The sequence below is a fragment of the Oncorhynchus gorbuscha genome, linkage group LG05 (genome assembly GCF_021184085.1).
Source record: "Oncorhynchus gorbuscha isolate QuinsamMale2020 ecotype Even-year linkage group LG05, OgorEven_v1.0, whole genome shotgun sequence".
NCBI classification, from domain to species: Eukaryota; Metazoa; Chordata; class Actinopteri; order Salmoniformes; family Salmonidae; genus Oncorhynchus; species Oncorhynchus gorbuscha.
This window is the reverse complement of record NC_060177.1, coordinates 77249933-77263063: the sequence shown is the minus strand read 5'-3', so window position 1 is coordinate 77263063 and position 13131 is coordinate 77249933. Positions and strand designations below refer to the sequence as shown.

The following is a 13131-nucleotide window of genomic DNA, read 5'->3' as shown; positions in this document are numbered from 1 at the left end:
ATAATATCTTATACTCACCACACCCCCACTATAATATCTTATACCCACCACACCCCCACTATAATATGTTATACCCACCACACCCCCACTATAATATGTTATACTCACCACACCCCCACTATAATATGTTATACCCACCACACCCCCACTATAATATCTTATATCCACCACACCCCACTATAATATGTTATACTCACCACACCCCCACTATAATATGGTATACCCACCACACCCCCACTATAATATGTTATACCCACCACACCCCCACTATAATATCTTAAATCCAGCCCATATTGTTTTACCTAGGACTTTTCTTTCAAAAACATAAGTTTGATCAAAAACGTCCCAGAAATGACACCGCAAAGACTCTCTGTGGTGTGTGTGTGTGTGTGTGTGTGTGTGTGTGTGTGTGTGTGTGTGTGTGTGTGTGTGTGTGTGTGTGTGTGTGTGTGTGTGTGTGTGTGTGTGTGTGTGTGTGTGTGTGTGTGTGTGTGTGTGTGTGTGTGTGTGTGTGTGCTTTCTAGTGCCTGGAGGGTCAGCCAGCACTACTTGCTAACATGGTTTGGCCCATTATAATCTCCACTACAAATGTCCATTAGGACTGGGAGTTGGAGCTCTGCCAACATTGCTCTGCTCCAGGGGGTTCCTGTACAGCCAAGCACTCTACCCTGTTTAGCCAATCATATTTACACTCACTGCTTGTTATCCAATCACATCTTCCCCCCTGTAATGCAAAGGCAGCCTCTCTCTCTCTTTCCCATGCTTGCTTCCTTCCCCTCTCCTGTCCACCCTCTTTTCCCTCACTCTCTTTCTCACACCCTTTTCCTCTCTTTCTCTTTCCCAATAATTGTCTTTCCCTTTCCTTTGTGCACGCGCACTCTCTCTGTGTGTGTGTGTGTGTGTGTGTGTGTGTGTGTGTGTGTGTGTGTGTGTGTGTGTGTGTGTGTGTGTGTGTGTGTGTGTGTGTGTGTGTGTGTGTGTGTGTGTGTGTGTGTGTGTGTGTGTGTGTGTGTGTGTGTGTGTGTGTGTGTGTGTGTGTGTGTGGTAAGGAAATGAGAACATGGTGTAGGCAGTTCTGGGGTCACAGAGTTTTAAGTGTGTGTGTGTGTGTGTGTGTGTGTGTGATCCATAGCGGCCTGTTGTGGTAAGAGTTATGACATTCACCACAGGCACCATTAGAGTACCACAGCGTGCTACCCCACCCCCCCCTCAGTATACTGTAAACTACCTCAGTTAAAACCAGAAAGTAGATACGAGTAATTAACTCCACAGATGGAATGGCACAAACATGTACTCTAAAATAACTGCAGCTCAAATGTAATAAAAGCCTATGGAAGTGAAGTTGAGCAAAATAAGTAAAATGTTATACTCAAGGTGAAATGACCCATGGAATAGTTAGGCCACAAAACATAACAAGTAGTTCATAAATGTATATGAGTGTGTTTAGCGATAGAAACAGATGGATAGCTCCATGTCACCATAAAGCAGTATGAGCTACCAGAGGTACCAGAGGCAGAAAAAAACAGTTCCTGCACACTTCTTAAATAAAGTCTTAGTCTTTTTTAATTCAATTGACAACTCTGTAGGCCAGTGTGCTAAATAATTATTGAGAACAAAAAGGCGTGTCTGATATGATTGGCCATTGAAAGGTGTTTGTGGTAGTAAAGTGTGCTGTGATCGGTCACTCACTGCTGAGCCGTGTCTCGAGCATGGAGTCTGTGCGGTCATGGAGCCACTCCGGAGGGTGGGGCCGTATGTTGGCCTGCGAGGCTGCGTACGCCACCGGGTCGTTGCTGACCCACGCAGTCAGGTAGATGTAAAATGCCACCGGGTTGATGATGCCATCCGCATCCACCAAGCGCTGCCTAGTCAGCTAGAGAATAGTTAATAATTGAAAAGAAGGATAGAGGGAGAGAAGGAGGAGGGGGAAGGTGAGGGGGAGAAGGAGGAGGGGGAAGGTGAGGGGGAAAGAAGGAGGAGGGGGAAGGTGAGGTGGAGAGAGGGAGGAGAGGGGTGGAGAGAGGGAGGAGGGGGTAGAGAGAGGGGGGAGAAGGAGGAGGGGGAGAGAGAGGGAGGAGGGGGTAGAGAGAGGTGGGGAGAAGGAGGAAGGGGGAGATAGAGGTAGGAGGGGGAGAGAGAGGGAGGAGGGGGGAGAGAGGGAGGAGGCAATAGGAGAGAGAGGAGGAGAGAGATATTGGTGGTTAGCAACAGGCGTGAATTGTAGAAACAACGTGTCAACCAAAACTTCCTCCAGATGAACACACCGCAGAAATTATATCCATGCATGAGCATGAGAAAACGCACCCGCTTTAAAAATAAACAAAAAAATTATTCCTCTCTCCAACGCAAAGAAAAGTAAACAGTCAAACACTGGTCCCTTCTGAAAATTCCTGTATTTCTCGGTGAGCTTCACAGAATTATTAGGCCTAAATTTAAACATGGAAATGCCAAATCAGCTTTTCAGGTGCGGTCAGATGTGTTAGTCTCCTGAGAACAAAAAAAGCATGCATGTAACATGTTGAGAACCAGCATACCTCTCCAACAGAACTCGCGAGCAAAGGCTAGCTCGCACAGCCCTGATACAGTGTGCTCCCTCCCAGTCCTATGAGAGATTACTAGATTCCCTCTCTACTTTCTCTCACAATTCTACCTAATTTCCCATACACAACTATTTGGTTACCTCACTTCCACAACAGCTAGCTACCCTCCCTCGCATGGCTATAGCTCAAGCCTTAGTAGCTAGCTCCTGAACTTTACAACTATTATGGCACACTTCTTCATCACATCAAACTAGCTAGCACATTTATTTTACAACTAAGTTAACTCCATTCCCTAACAGAATCAGCTAGCTACTGTAACTAGCCAATGGGCTAGTGCTAGCTTCCCTCCTCGGGACTCTCCGAGGGCTGTAGCTCCCTCCCTTGTGAGAGCGGTGATTAGTAGCTAGCTACCTCCTGAGCGGTGCAGCCATTACTGCACACCGCTCCACGCCACTCACCCTTCTCAGGGGGTAGGGGGTGTGTGTGTGTGTGGGGGGGGGGGGGGGTAGCTTGAGATAGTATAACAATAAAAAAATTGGCAGGAGTCCCTGTGTGTGCAGTTAGCCTTGCTGTTAACACTGAAGAGAATGCCACCCTGCAAATCAAGTAAAGCATAAAAATAACACAGCATCTGTACAAGTGTTGCTTGCGCTTGCTTCTCCTGACCCCCACAGATACCCAGAATGTCCTATATCACAGTCAGATCCAGACAGAGGACAAAAGGGATCTTTTTTTTAGGGGCTCTTGATAGCAGTAGCAAAGGCAGCCTCTCTCTCTCTCTCTCTCTCTCTCTCTCTCTCTCTCTCTCTCTCTCTCTCTCTCTCACCTTACCTTGCTTGCTCCCTTCCCCTCTCCTGTCCCCCCTCTTTTCCCTCACTCTCTTTCTCATACCTGTTACCTCTCTGTCTCTTTCCCAATGCTTTTATTTCCCTCTCTCTCTCTCTCTCTCTCTCTCTCTCTCTCTCTCTCTCTCTCTCTCTCTCTCTCTCTCTCTCTCTCTCTCTCTCTCTCTCTCTCTCTCTCTCTCTCTCTCTCTCTCTCTCTCTCTCCAAGGGCTGTATTGTCATGGGAAACATAAGTTTACATCGCCAAAGCAAGTGAAGTAAATAATAAATAAAAGTGACATAAACAATAACAATTAACAGTAAACACTGTTTAAAAAAAGACATTTCAAATGTCATAATATTTGCAAATAGTTACAAAAGGGTAAATAAATAAGCATAAATATGGGTTGTATTTACACTGGTTGCCCTTTTCTCGTGGCAACAAGTCACACATCTTTCTGCTGTGGTGGCACATTGTGGTAACCCAATAGATATGGGAGTTTATCAAAATTGGGTTTGTTTTCCAATTCTTTGTGGGTCTGTGTAATCTGAGGGAAATATGTGTCTCTAATATGGTCATACATTTGGCAGGAGGTTAGGAAGTGCAGCTCAGTTTACACCTCATTTTGTGGGCAGTGAGCACAGCCTGTCTTCTCTTGAGAGCCAGGTCTGCCTGCGGCAGCCGTTCTCAATAGCAAGGCTATGTTCACTGAGTCAAAGCTTTCCTTATGTTTGAGTCAGTCACAGTGGTCAAGTATTATGCCACTGTATACTCTCTGTTCAGGGCCAAATAGCATTCCAGTTAGCTCAGTTTTTTTGGTCATTCTTTCCAATGTGTCAAGTAATCATCTTTTTGTTTTTTCATGATTTGGTTGGGGCTCTGTGGGGTCTGTTTGTGAACAGAGCCCCAGGACCAGCTTGCTTAGTGGACTCTTCTCCAGGTTCATCTATCTGTAGGTGATGGCTTTGTTATGGAAGGTTAGGGAATTGCTTCCTTTTAGGTGGTTTTAGAATTGAACAGCTCTTTTCTGGATTTTGGGTATCAGCCTAATTCTGCTCTGCATGCATTAGTTGGTGTTTTACATTGTACACTGAGGATATTTTTGCAGAATTATCCATGCAGATTTTCTCATTTTCACAACCATAAAGGGCAATGGGCTCTTTGACTGATTTAAGTATTTTTAGCCAGATCCTAATTGGTATGTTAAATGTTATCTTCCTTTTGATGGCATAGAAGGACCTTCTTGCCTTGTCTCTCAGATTGTTCAAAGCTTTGTGGATGTTACCTGTGGCACTGATGTTCAGGCCGAGATATGTATAGTTTTTTGTGTGCTAGTAGGGCAACGGTGTCGAGATGGCATTTGTATTTGTGGTCCTGGCAACTGGACCTTTCTTGGAACACCATTATTTGTGCCTGTGTGATCTGACCCGCTTCCCAGTCCTTGACTGTCTGGGCCCAAGTTTGACAGAATCTATGCAGAAGATCTTGGTGCTGCTGTAGGCCCTCCTTGGTTGGGGACAGAAGCAACAGATTATCAGCAAACAGTAGACATTTTACTTCAGATTCCAGTAGGGTGTGGCCGGGTGCTGCAGACTGTTCTAGTGCCCTCACCAATTAGTTGATATACATGTTGAAGAGGGTGGGTCTTAAGATGCATCCCTGTCTAACCCCACGGCCCTGTGGAAAGAAATTAGATTTTTTTGTGCCAAATTTAACCACACACTTGTTGTTTGTGTACGTGGATTTTATAATGTTACATGTTTTTCCTCCAACACCACTTTCCATCAATTTGTATAGCAGACCATCATGCCAAATTGAGTCAAAAGCTTTATTGAGGGCAACAAAGAAGACTTTGCCTTTGTTTTGGTTTGTTTGTTTGTCAATTAGGGTGTGGTGAATACGTTGGTAATTTGGTAAAAAGCCAATTTGAAATTTGCTCTGTACATTGTTTTCATTGAGGAAATGTACGAGTCTGCTGTTAATGACAATTCAGAGGATTCTCCCAAGGTTGCTGTTGACGCATAGTTATTGGGGTCAAATTTATATCCACTTTTGTGGATTGGGGTGATCAGTCCTTGGTCCCAAAAATTGGGGAAGATGCCAGAGCTAAGGATGATGTTAAAGAGTTTAAGTATATCCAATTGGAATTTGTGGTCTGTATATTTGATCATTTCATTGAGGATACCATCAACACCACAGGCCTTTTTATGTTGAAGGGTTTGTATTTTGTCCTGTAGTTCATTCAATGTAATTGGAGAATCCAGTGGGTTCTGGTAGTCTTTAATAGTAAATTCTAAGATTTGTATTTGATCATGTATATGTTTTTGCTGTTTGTTCTTTGTTATAGGGCCAAAAATATTGGAGAAGGGGTTTTCCCATACATCTCCGTTTTGATAGATAACTCTTCATGTTGTTGTTTGTTTAGTGTTTTCCCAGAAGTAGGTAGAGTCCATGGATTCTTCAGTTGCATTGAGCTGGTTTCTGACATGCTGTTCTATCTTTTTCTGTAGTGTATTTCTGTATTGTTTTAGTGATTCACCGTACTGAAGGCGCAAGCTCAGGTTTTCTGGGTCTCTATGCTTTTGGTTGGATAGGTTTCTCAATTTCTTTCATAGGTTTTTGCATTTTTCATCAAACCATTTGTCATTCTTGTTCATTTTCTTGAAAATGTTAGATTTGATAGGGAAGCTGAAAGGTCAAATAAACTGTTACGGTTTTCTTCTGCCAAGTTCTACACTTCTACACTTTCACTATTACAGTGAAACATTTTGTCCAGGAAGTTGTCTAAAAGGGAATTCATTTGTTGTCGCTTATGGTGTGTGGTCATCCACACCCCCTCCCAAAATGGTTGCTGTACCATTTTTCCCCATTGCATTACTTGACATAGATCCAGAAAAACCAGATGTGTAAATCTAGTAAGTCCAGAACTGGCATACTCCCGTTTTTGGTAGGTTTCCACACTACTGCCAAGAGATTAGTTATATGTGTATCTACCGTAGGAGTCCCCTCGAAGCCTACCCTCTATCTCTGTCTCTGAAACACACACCATCGCCAGCTCGCATATAATGCCCTCGGTCATAAGGAATCCCTCCCCAGAAAGCTGTGGTTGGGGTTGGAAAATATCTGTTATAAATTTGAAAGGGGGAAAAATACAATTACTACTGTACAGTATATGCATGCACACACACACACACACACACACACACACACACACACACACACACACACACACACACACACACACACACACACACACACACACACACACACACACACACACACACACACACACACACACACACACACACACACACACACACAGAGTGTTGTCTGAAAGAGATCAAGTAGGTCTCAGCTCCTCTTCACTCATTGAAGGGGGATGTGGCAGCAGAGAACAGAGAAAATTAACAGAGAGAGGGGAGAGAAGAGAGAGAGAGAAAAAGAGAAAGAAGAGAGAGGCAGAGAGGCAGAGAGAGAGAGAGAGAGAGAGAGAGAGAGAGAGAGAGAGAGAGAGAGAGAGAGAGAGAGAGAGAGAGAGAGAGAGAGAGAGAGAGAGACCCTCATTTCCATAGTTCCTTTAGACCGTTTAGTTTTATCTAACTTGCGACTGAGGTCACTTGAGATTAACTCTAATCATTTAATCATGACTGACTCACAAAACAAAAGGAAAATTCATACAATCTCACTCAGTATCTCATTCTCCAAAGATTTGTCAAATCTCATTTTGTACAATCCTACTGTACCACTGCTACATGCCAGGACAAGAGATGAGAAGGACATGATAATAGAACTTTACAGAGCATCAACATGCATTCTTGACAGCCAGACAGGCTTGCTTGGGAGTAATCATCAAGTTATGCCCTGGTTAAAGTGAATGACATACGATCCAGCACCCACCTGGTTCAGATAAAGGATTTTCAGTATACTGTACTCCCACCTAGTTGAAATGGGTTTTGATCACAAACTCACTCTGTTTTAATAAATGGATTGGAGACCAGTCTCACCTGAAACAGTGAAAGGGTTTAGTTTGGTATTAATAAATGGCTTTCACCTGGTTGATGCGAAAGGGTTTAGCCCAATATTAATAAATGGCTTTCACCTGGTTGAAGTGAAAGGGTTTAGTTTGGTATTAATAAATGGCTTTCACCTGGTTGAAGTGAAAGGGTTTAGCCCAATATTAATAAATGGCTCTCACCTGGTTGATGCGAAAGGGTTTAGCCCAATATTAATAAATGGCTCTCACCTGGTTGAAGTGAAAGGGTTTAGCCCAATATTAATAAATGGCTCTCACCTGGTTGAAGTGAAAGGGTTTAGCCCAATATTAATAAATGGCTCTCACCTGGTTGAAGTTTAGTCTGGTATTAATACATGTCTTTCACCTGGTTAACGCTGATGGGCCTTTCCCTGCGTCCGGTCTGTACCAGTAGTTTGTAGGCCAGGACCCCATCGTCTGAACCGTTCCTGTAGCTGCTCTGTGTGATCCAACCTGCTTCCCAGTCCTGGTCAAATGCTTCCTGCAGAGCTGTAGACACACAACCACAACCATAATACAACCATAACAAAACCCCGACTGGTCTCATAGACTAGACGTAACATAGTACACGTAAATCCGGGACAATAAATTAGTATACGTTATGCTTGATATGGTTACATAAGATAGAAGGTGAATAATTACTGCAGTGGGCTAAATCTCAAAAGTATACACCTCACACACATTGTTGTATTTGTATTTATTATGGATCCCCATCAGCTTCTGCCAAAGCAGCAGCTACTCTTCCTGGGACCCAGCAAAATTAAGGCAGTTTATACAATTTTAAAACATTACAATGCATTCACAGATTTAACAACACACTGTGTGCCCTCAGGCCCCTACTCCACCACTACCACATATCTACAGTAGTAAATCCATGTGTATGTATAGTGCGTATGTTTTCGTGTGTGTGTGTGTGTGTCGGTGACAAAATTTGTGTTGCTTCACAGTCCCGCTGTTCTAAAAGGTGTTTTTAAAATAGGTTTTTAAATCTAATTTTACTGCTTGCGTCAGTTACTTGACATGGAATAGAGTTCCATGTAGTCGTGGCTCTATGTAGTACTATGTGCCTCCCATAGTCTGTTCTGGACTTGGGGACTGTGAAGAGACCTCTTGTGGGGTATGCATGGGTGTCCAAGCTGTGTGCCAGTAGTTCAAACAGACAACTCGTGATGAAGTCAATCTCTCCTCGACTTTCAGCCAGGAGAGATTGGCATTCATATTAATATTAACTCTCTGTGTACAATCAAGTGCCAGCCGTGCTGCCCTGTTCTGAGCCAATTTCAATTTTCCGAAGTCATTTGTGGCACCTGACCACACTACTGAACAGTAGTCAAAGTGTGACAAAAATAGGGCCTGTATGACCTGCCTTGCTGATGGTGTTGTTAAGAAGGCAGAGCATCGCTTTATTAAAAAACAGACTACTCCCCATCTAGCTACTACTGCATCAATATATTTTGACCATGACAGTTTACAATTTAGTGTTAGTCCAAGCAGTTTAATCATCACAACTTGCTCAATTTCCCCATTATTTATTACAAGATTTAGTTGAGGTTTCGGGTTTAGTGAGTGTTTTGTTCCAAATACAATGCTTTACGTTTCAGAAATATTTAGGGCTTGTAATGAATACTCAGGGAGAAAAATGTGTAGATTCACGAGCAGTGCGCAGCAGATGTTTATTAAGCCTTCACAGAAGGCAGGACTCATGGTCACAGGCAGGCAATGGTCAAACACAGGTAGACAGTCAAAAACAAACAATACCTCACAACCATACAAACAGAAAGAACTGAACTAAATAGGGAGCTGATGAGACCAGGTGAGAAACTAACACAGGTGAAATCAATGAACAAAAATGAAGAACACCAAGAAACAGGGCCACGTTCAAGTACACAAAGAAAAAGAACACAAGGTTGACTAAGAAAAGAAAGCAGAACCTTACAGGGCTAACTTATTCCTTGCCACCTACTCTGAAACTAACTGCATCTCTTTTTTGAGTGTTGCAGTCATTTCAGTCGTTGTAGTAGCTGACGTGTATATTGTTGAGCCATCCGCATACATAGAAACTCTGGTTTTACTCAAAGTCAGTGGCATGTCGTTAGTAAAAATTGAAAAAAGCAAGGGGCCTAAACAACTACCCTGGGGAATTCCTTATTCTAGCTGGATTATATTTGATAGGCTTCCATTAAAGAACACCCTCTGTGTCTGTTAGACAAGTAACTCTTTATCCACATTATAGAAGGGGGTGTAAAGCCATAACACATATGTTTTTTCAGCAGCAGACTATGATCAATAATGTCAAAAGCTGCACTGAAGTCTAACAAGACAGCCCCCACAATCATTTTATCATCAAGTTGTCTCAGCCAATCATCAGTCATTTGTGTAAGTGCTGTGCTTGTTGAGTGTCTTTCCCTATAAAGCATGCTGAAATTCTGTTGTCAATTTGTTTACTGGAAAATAGCATTGTATCTGGTCAAACACCATTTGTTCCAGAAGTTTAGTAAGGGTTGGTAACAGGCTGATTGGTTTAACCCTATCCCAAACCTTTACCCTTACCTTAACCATTCAGAATGAGTACCTACATTTAACCATATCCCAAACATTTACCCTTACCTTAACCATTCAGAATGAGTACCTACATTTAACCCTATCCCAAACCTTTACCCTTACCTTAACCATTCAGAATGAGTACCTACATTTAACCCTATCCCAAACCTTTACCCTTACCTTAACCATTCAGAATGAGTACCTACATTTAACCCTATCCCAAACCTTTACCCTTACCTTAACCATTCAGAATGAGTGAGTACCTACATTTAACCCTATCCCAAACCTTTACCCTTACCTTAACCATTCAGAATGAGTACCTACATTTAACCATATCCCAAACTTTTACCCTTACCCTAACCATTCAGAATGAGTACCTACATTTAACCCTATCCCAAACCTTTACCCTTACCTTAACCATTCAGAATGAGTACCTACATTTAACCCTATCCCAAACCTTTACCCTTACCTTAACCATTCAGAATGAGTACCTACATTTAACCCTATCCCAAACCTTTACCCTTACCTTAACCATTCAGAATGAGTACCTACATTTAACCCTATCCCAAACCTTTACCCTTACCTTAACCATTCAGAATGAGTACCTACATTTAACCATATCCCAAACCTTTACCCTTACCTTAACCATTCAGAATGAGTACCTACATTTAACCCTATCCCAAACCTTTACCCTTACCTTAACCATTCAGAATGAGTACCTACATTTAACCCTATCCCAAACCTTTACCCTTACCTTAACCATTCAGAATGAGTACCTACATTTAACCCTATCCCAAACCTTTACCCTTACCTTAACCATTCAGAATGAGTACCTACATTTAACCCTATCCCACAAACCTTTACCCTTACCTTAACCATTCAGAATGAGTACCTACATTTAACCCTATCCCAAACCTTTACCCTTACCTTAACCATTCAGAATGAGTACCTACATTTAACCCTATCCCAAACCTTTACCCTTACCTTAACCATTCAGAATGAGTACCTACATTTAACCCTATCCCAAACCTTTACCCTTACCTTAACCATTCAGAATGAGTACCAACATTTAACCATATCCCAAACCTTTAACCTTACCTTAACCATTCAGAATGAGTACCTACATTTAACCCTATCCCAAACCTTTACCCTTACCTTAACCATTCAGAATGAGTACCTACATTTAACCCTATCCCAAACCTTTACCCTTACCTTAACCATTCAGAATGAGTACCTACATTTAACCCTATCCCAAACCTTTACCCTTACCTTAACCATTCAGAATGAGTACCTACATTTAACCCTCATTTGACGTTTGGAGAAATGGAACGATACAGATCATCAGGAGAAACAAAAAAACTTTGAAATTTGACGTTTGGAGAACGTGGATGAATGTGTAATTCTGCAGTAAGCAACAACACCAGTAGCAGGTCTCTCTCTGTCTTTCTCTCTGTGTATGGTTGTGGTTTGTTTGCATGCTTGTGTCTGCTTGATCTGGAATCTCACCCCAAAGTGTTGAAAGTGTTCAATCTCTTTCAAATGTTTGAGTTGTGATACTAGTAATCCACAGTTTATTAGTCAATGTGCCTCTGTTTCAGCCTTACACACACACAGAGGGATAATGATTGTGTAATTACACACATTTCTCCCCCACACTACACTATGCGACTTCACCAAATGCCTTGTTAAAAGACGTTGAGACACACCGTGCTACTTAGTGCTTTGTATAAGAGCAGGACAAACACAGTATTTAACATGTTTTTTTTCTTTCAAGTAGAACTAGCTGAGAATATCTCTCTCTACCTCTTCATTTCTCTCCTTCATGCTCTCTATCTTCACTTCATTCTTTCTCTCCTCCTGGCCTCCCGCTCTTCCCCTGTCTGCTCCACCTGGCCAGTAGCTTGTTTCTGGGACAGAAAGGTGTAAAGTCTCCCCCTGCTCGCTGTCTGGGTCAAATTGGTCCAGCCATCTCTCACCGAGCAATATTAAACACAGCTCTCTGTAACTCACCCACTCTGCAGCTCCCGCCCAGCCACACACACGCACACACAAATGCACACGCAGACACAGATGAATATACACACGTACATGTACAAGCACTTCAACCCTCACTAGTGTCGTGTACTTGTCCTCACAGAGCCTCTAGGCTTAGTTCATGTTGCTGGAAAACAACTGCAGCTAATGAGGACAAAGTGTGTGTGTGAAAGCCTGTATATTTCTATGTACTGTATATGTATCGCCCCTCTTGGCTCACCTTGCAACCAGTCCCTGAAGTAGTGGAGCCACATGCGTGGTAGCTGTCCGTCTTCCTCTCGCAGTACATAGCGGACTGTGTTAAAGCTGTGGTGCAGCTGGTAGAGCAGTGGCTGGGCCTGGGAGTACTCCGCCCGCTGGGTCACCACGTACATGTTGTAGAAAGAGAAGAACTTGAACTGGGCCCCGATGAAGTCGTACTCGCTGGTCTCCCTGGGAACGATGTCTGTCAGCTGCAACCCGTCCCGTACCCGTGTGGTCCCGTACAGACTGACCACCAGCAGGGCCAGGAACAACAGGATGACCACCACCTGGAGTGAGAGATGGAAGGGAGGAGGGAGCGAAGGGAGGAGGGATGGAAGGGAGGAGGGATGGAAGGAAGGAGGGAGCGAAGGGAGGAGGGATGGAAGGGAGGAGGGAGATCGAAGGGAGGAGGGAGGAAGGGAGGAGGGATGGAAGGGAGGAGGGAGCGAAGGGAGGAGGGATGGAAGGGATGAGGGATGGAAGGGAGGAGAGAGCGAAGGGAGGAGGGATGGAAGGGAGGAGGGATGGAAGGGGGAGGAGGGATGGAAGGGAGGAAGGGAGGAGGGAGCAGGGAGGAGGGATGGAAGGGAGGAGGGAGCGAAGGGAGGAGGGATGGAAGGGAGGAGGGAGCGAAGGGAGGAGGGATGGAAGGGAGGAGGGATGGAAGGAAGAGGAGGGAGCGAAGGGAGGAGGGATGGAAGGGAGGAGGGATGGAAGGGAGGAGGGAGGAAGGGAGGAGGGATGGAAGGGAGGAGGGATGGAAGGGAGGAGGGATGGAAGGGAGGAGGGGGAGGAGCGAAGGGAGGAGGGAGGAAGAAGGGAGGAGGGAGCGAAGGGAGGAGGGATGGAAGGGAGGAGGGAGTGAAGGATGGAAGGGATGGAGGGATGGAAGGGAGGAGGGAGCGAAGGGAGGAG

At 43.9% G+C, this 13131-nt stretch overlaps 1 protein-coding gene across 4 annotated transcripts in view; it reads right to left on the bottom strand.

The window, feature by feature from the left end:
* LOC124036525 (protein patched homolog 1-like) overlaps positions 1-13131 on the bottom strand; it is a 158811-nt gene that overhangs the window by 51138 nt on the left and 94542 nt on the right. For all 4 annotated transcript variants that reach the window (XR_006838924.1, XM_046351220.1, XM_046351218.1 and 1 more), the window contains exons 15-17: positions 12194-12503; positions 7745-7887; positions 1690-1873 (exon numbers count right to left, since the gene is read on the bottom strand). Coding sequence is in view for 3 of the 4 variants with exons in the window: in XM_046351220.1 (XP_046207176.1) it covers positions 1690-1873; positions 7745-7887; positions 12194-12503 (637 nt within the window). In the remaining variant the exon portion in view is untranslated. The remainder of the gene's footprint in view (positions 1-1689; positions 1874-7744; positions 7888-12193; positions 12504-13131) is intronic.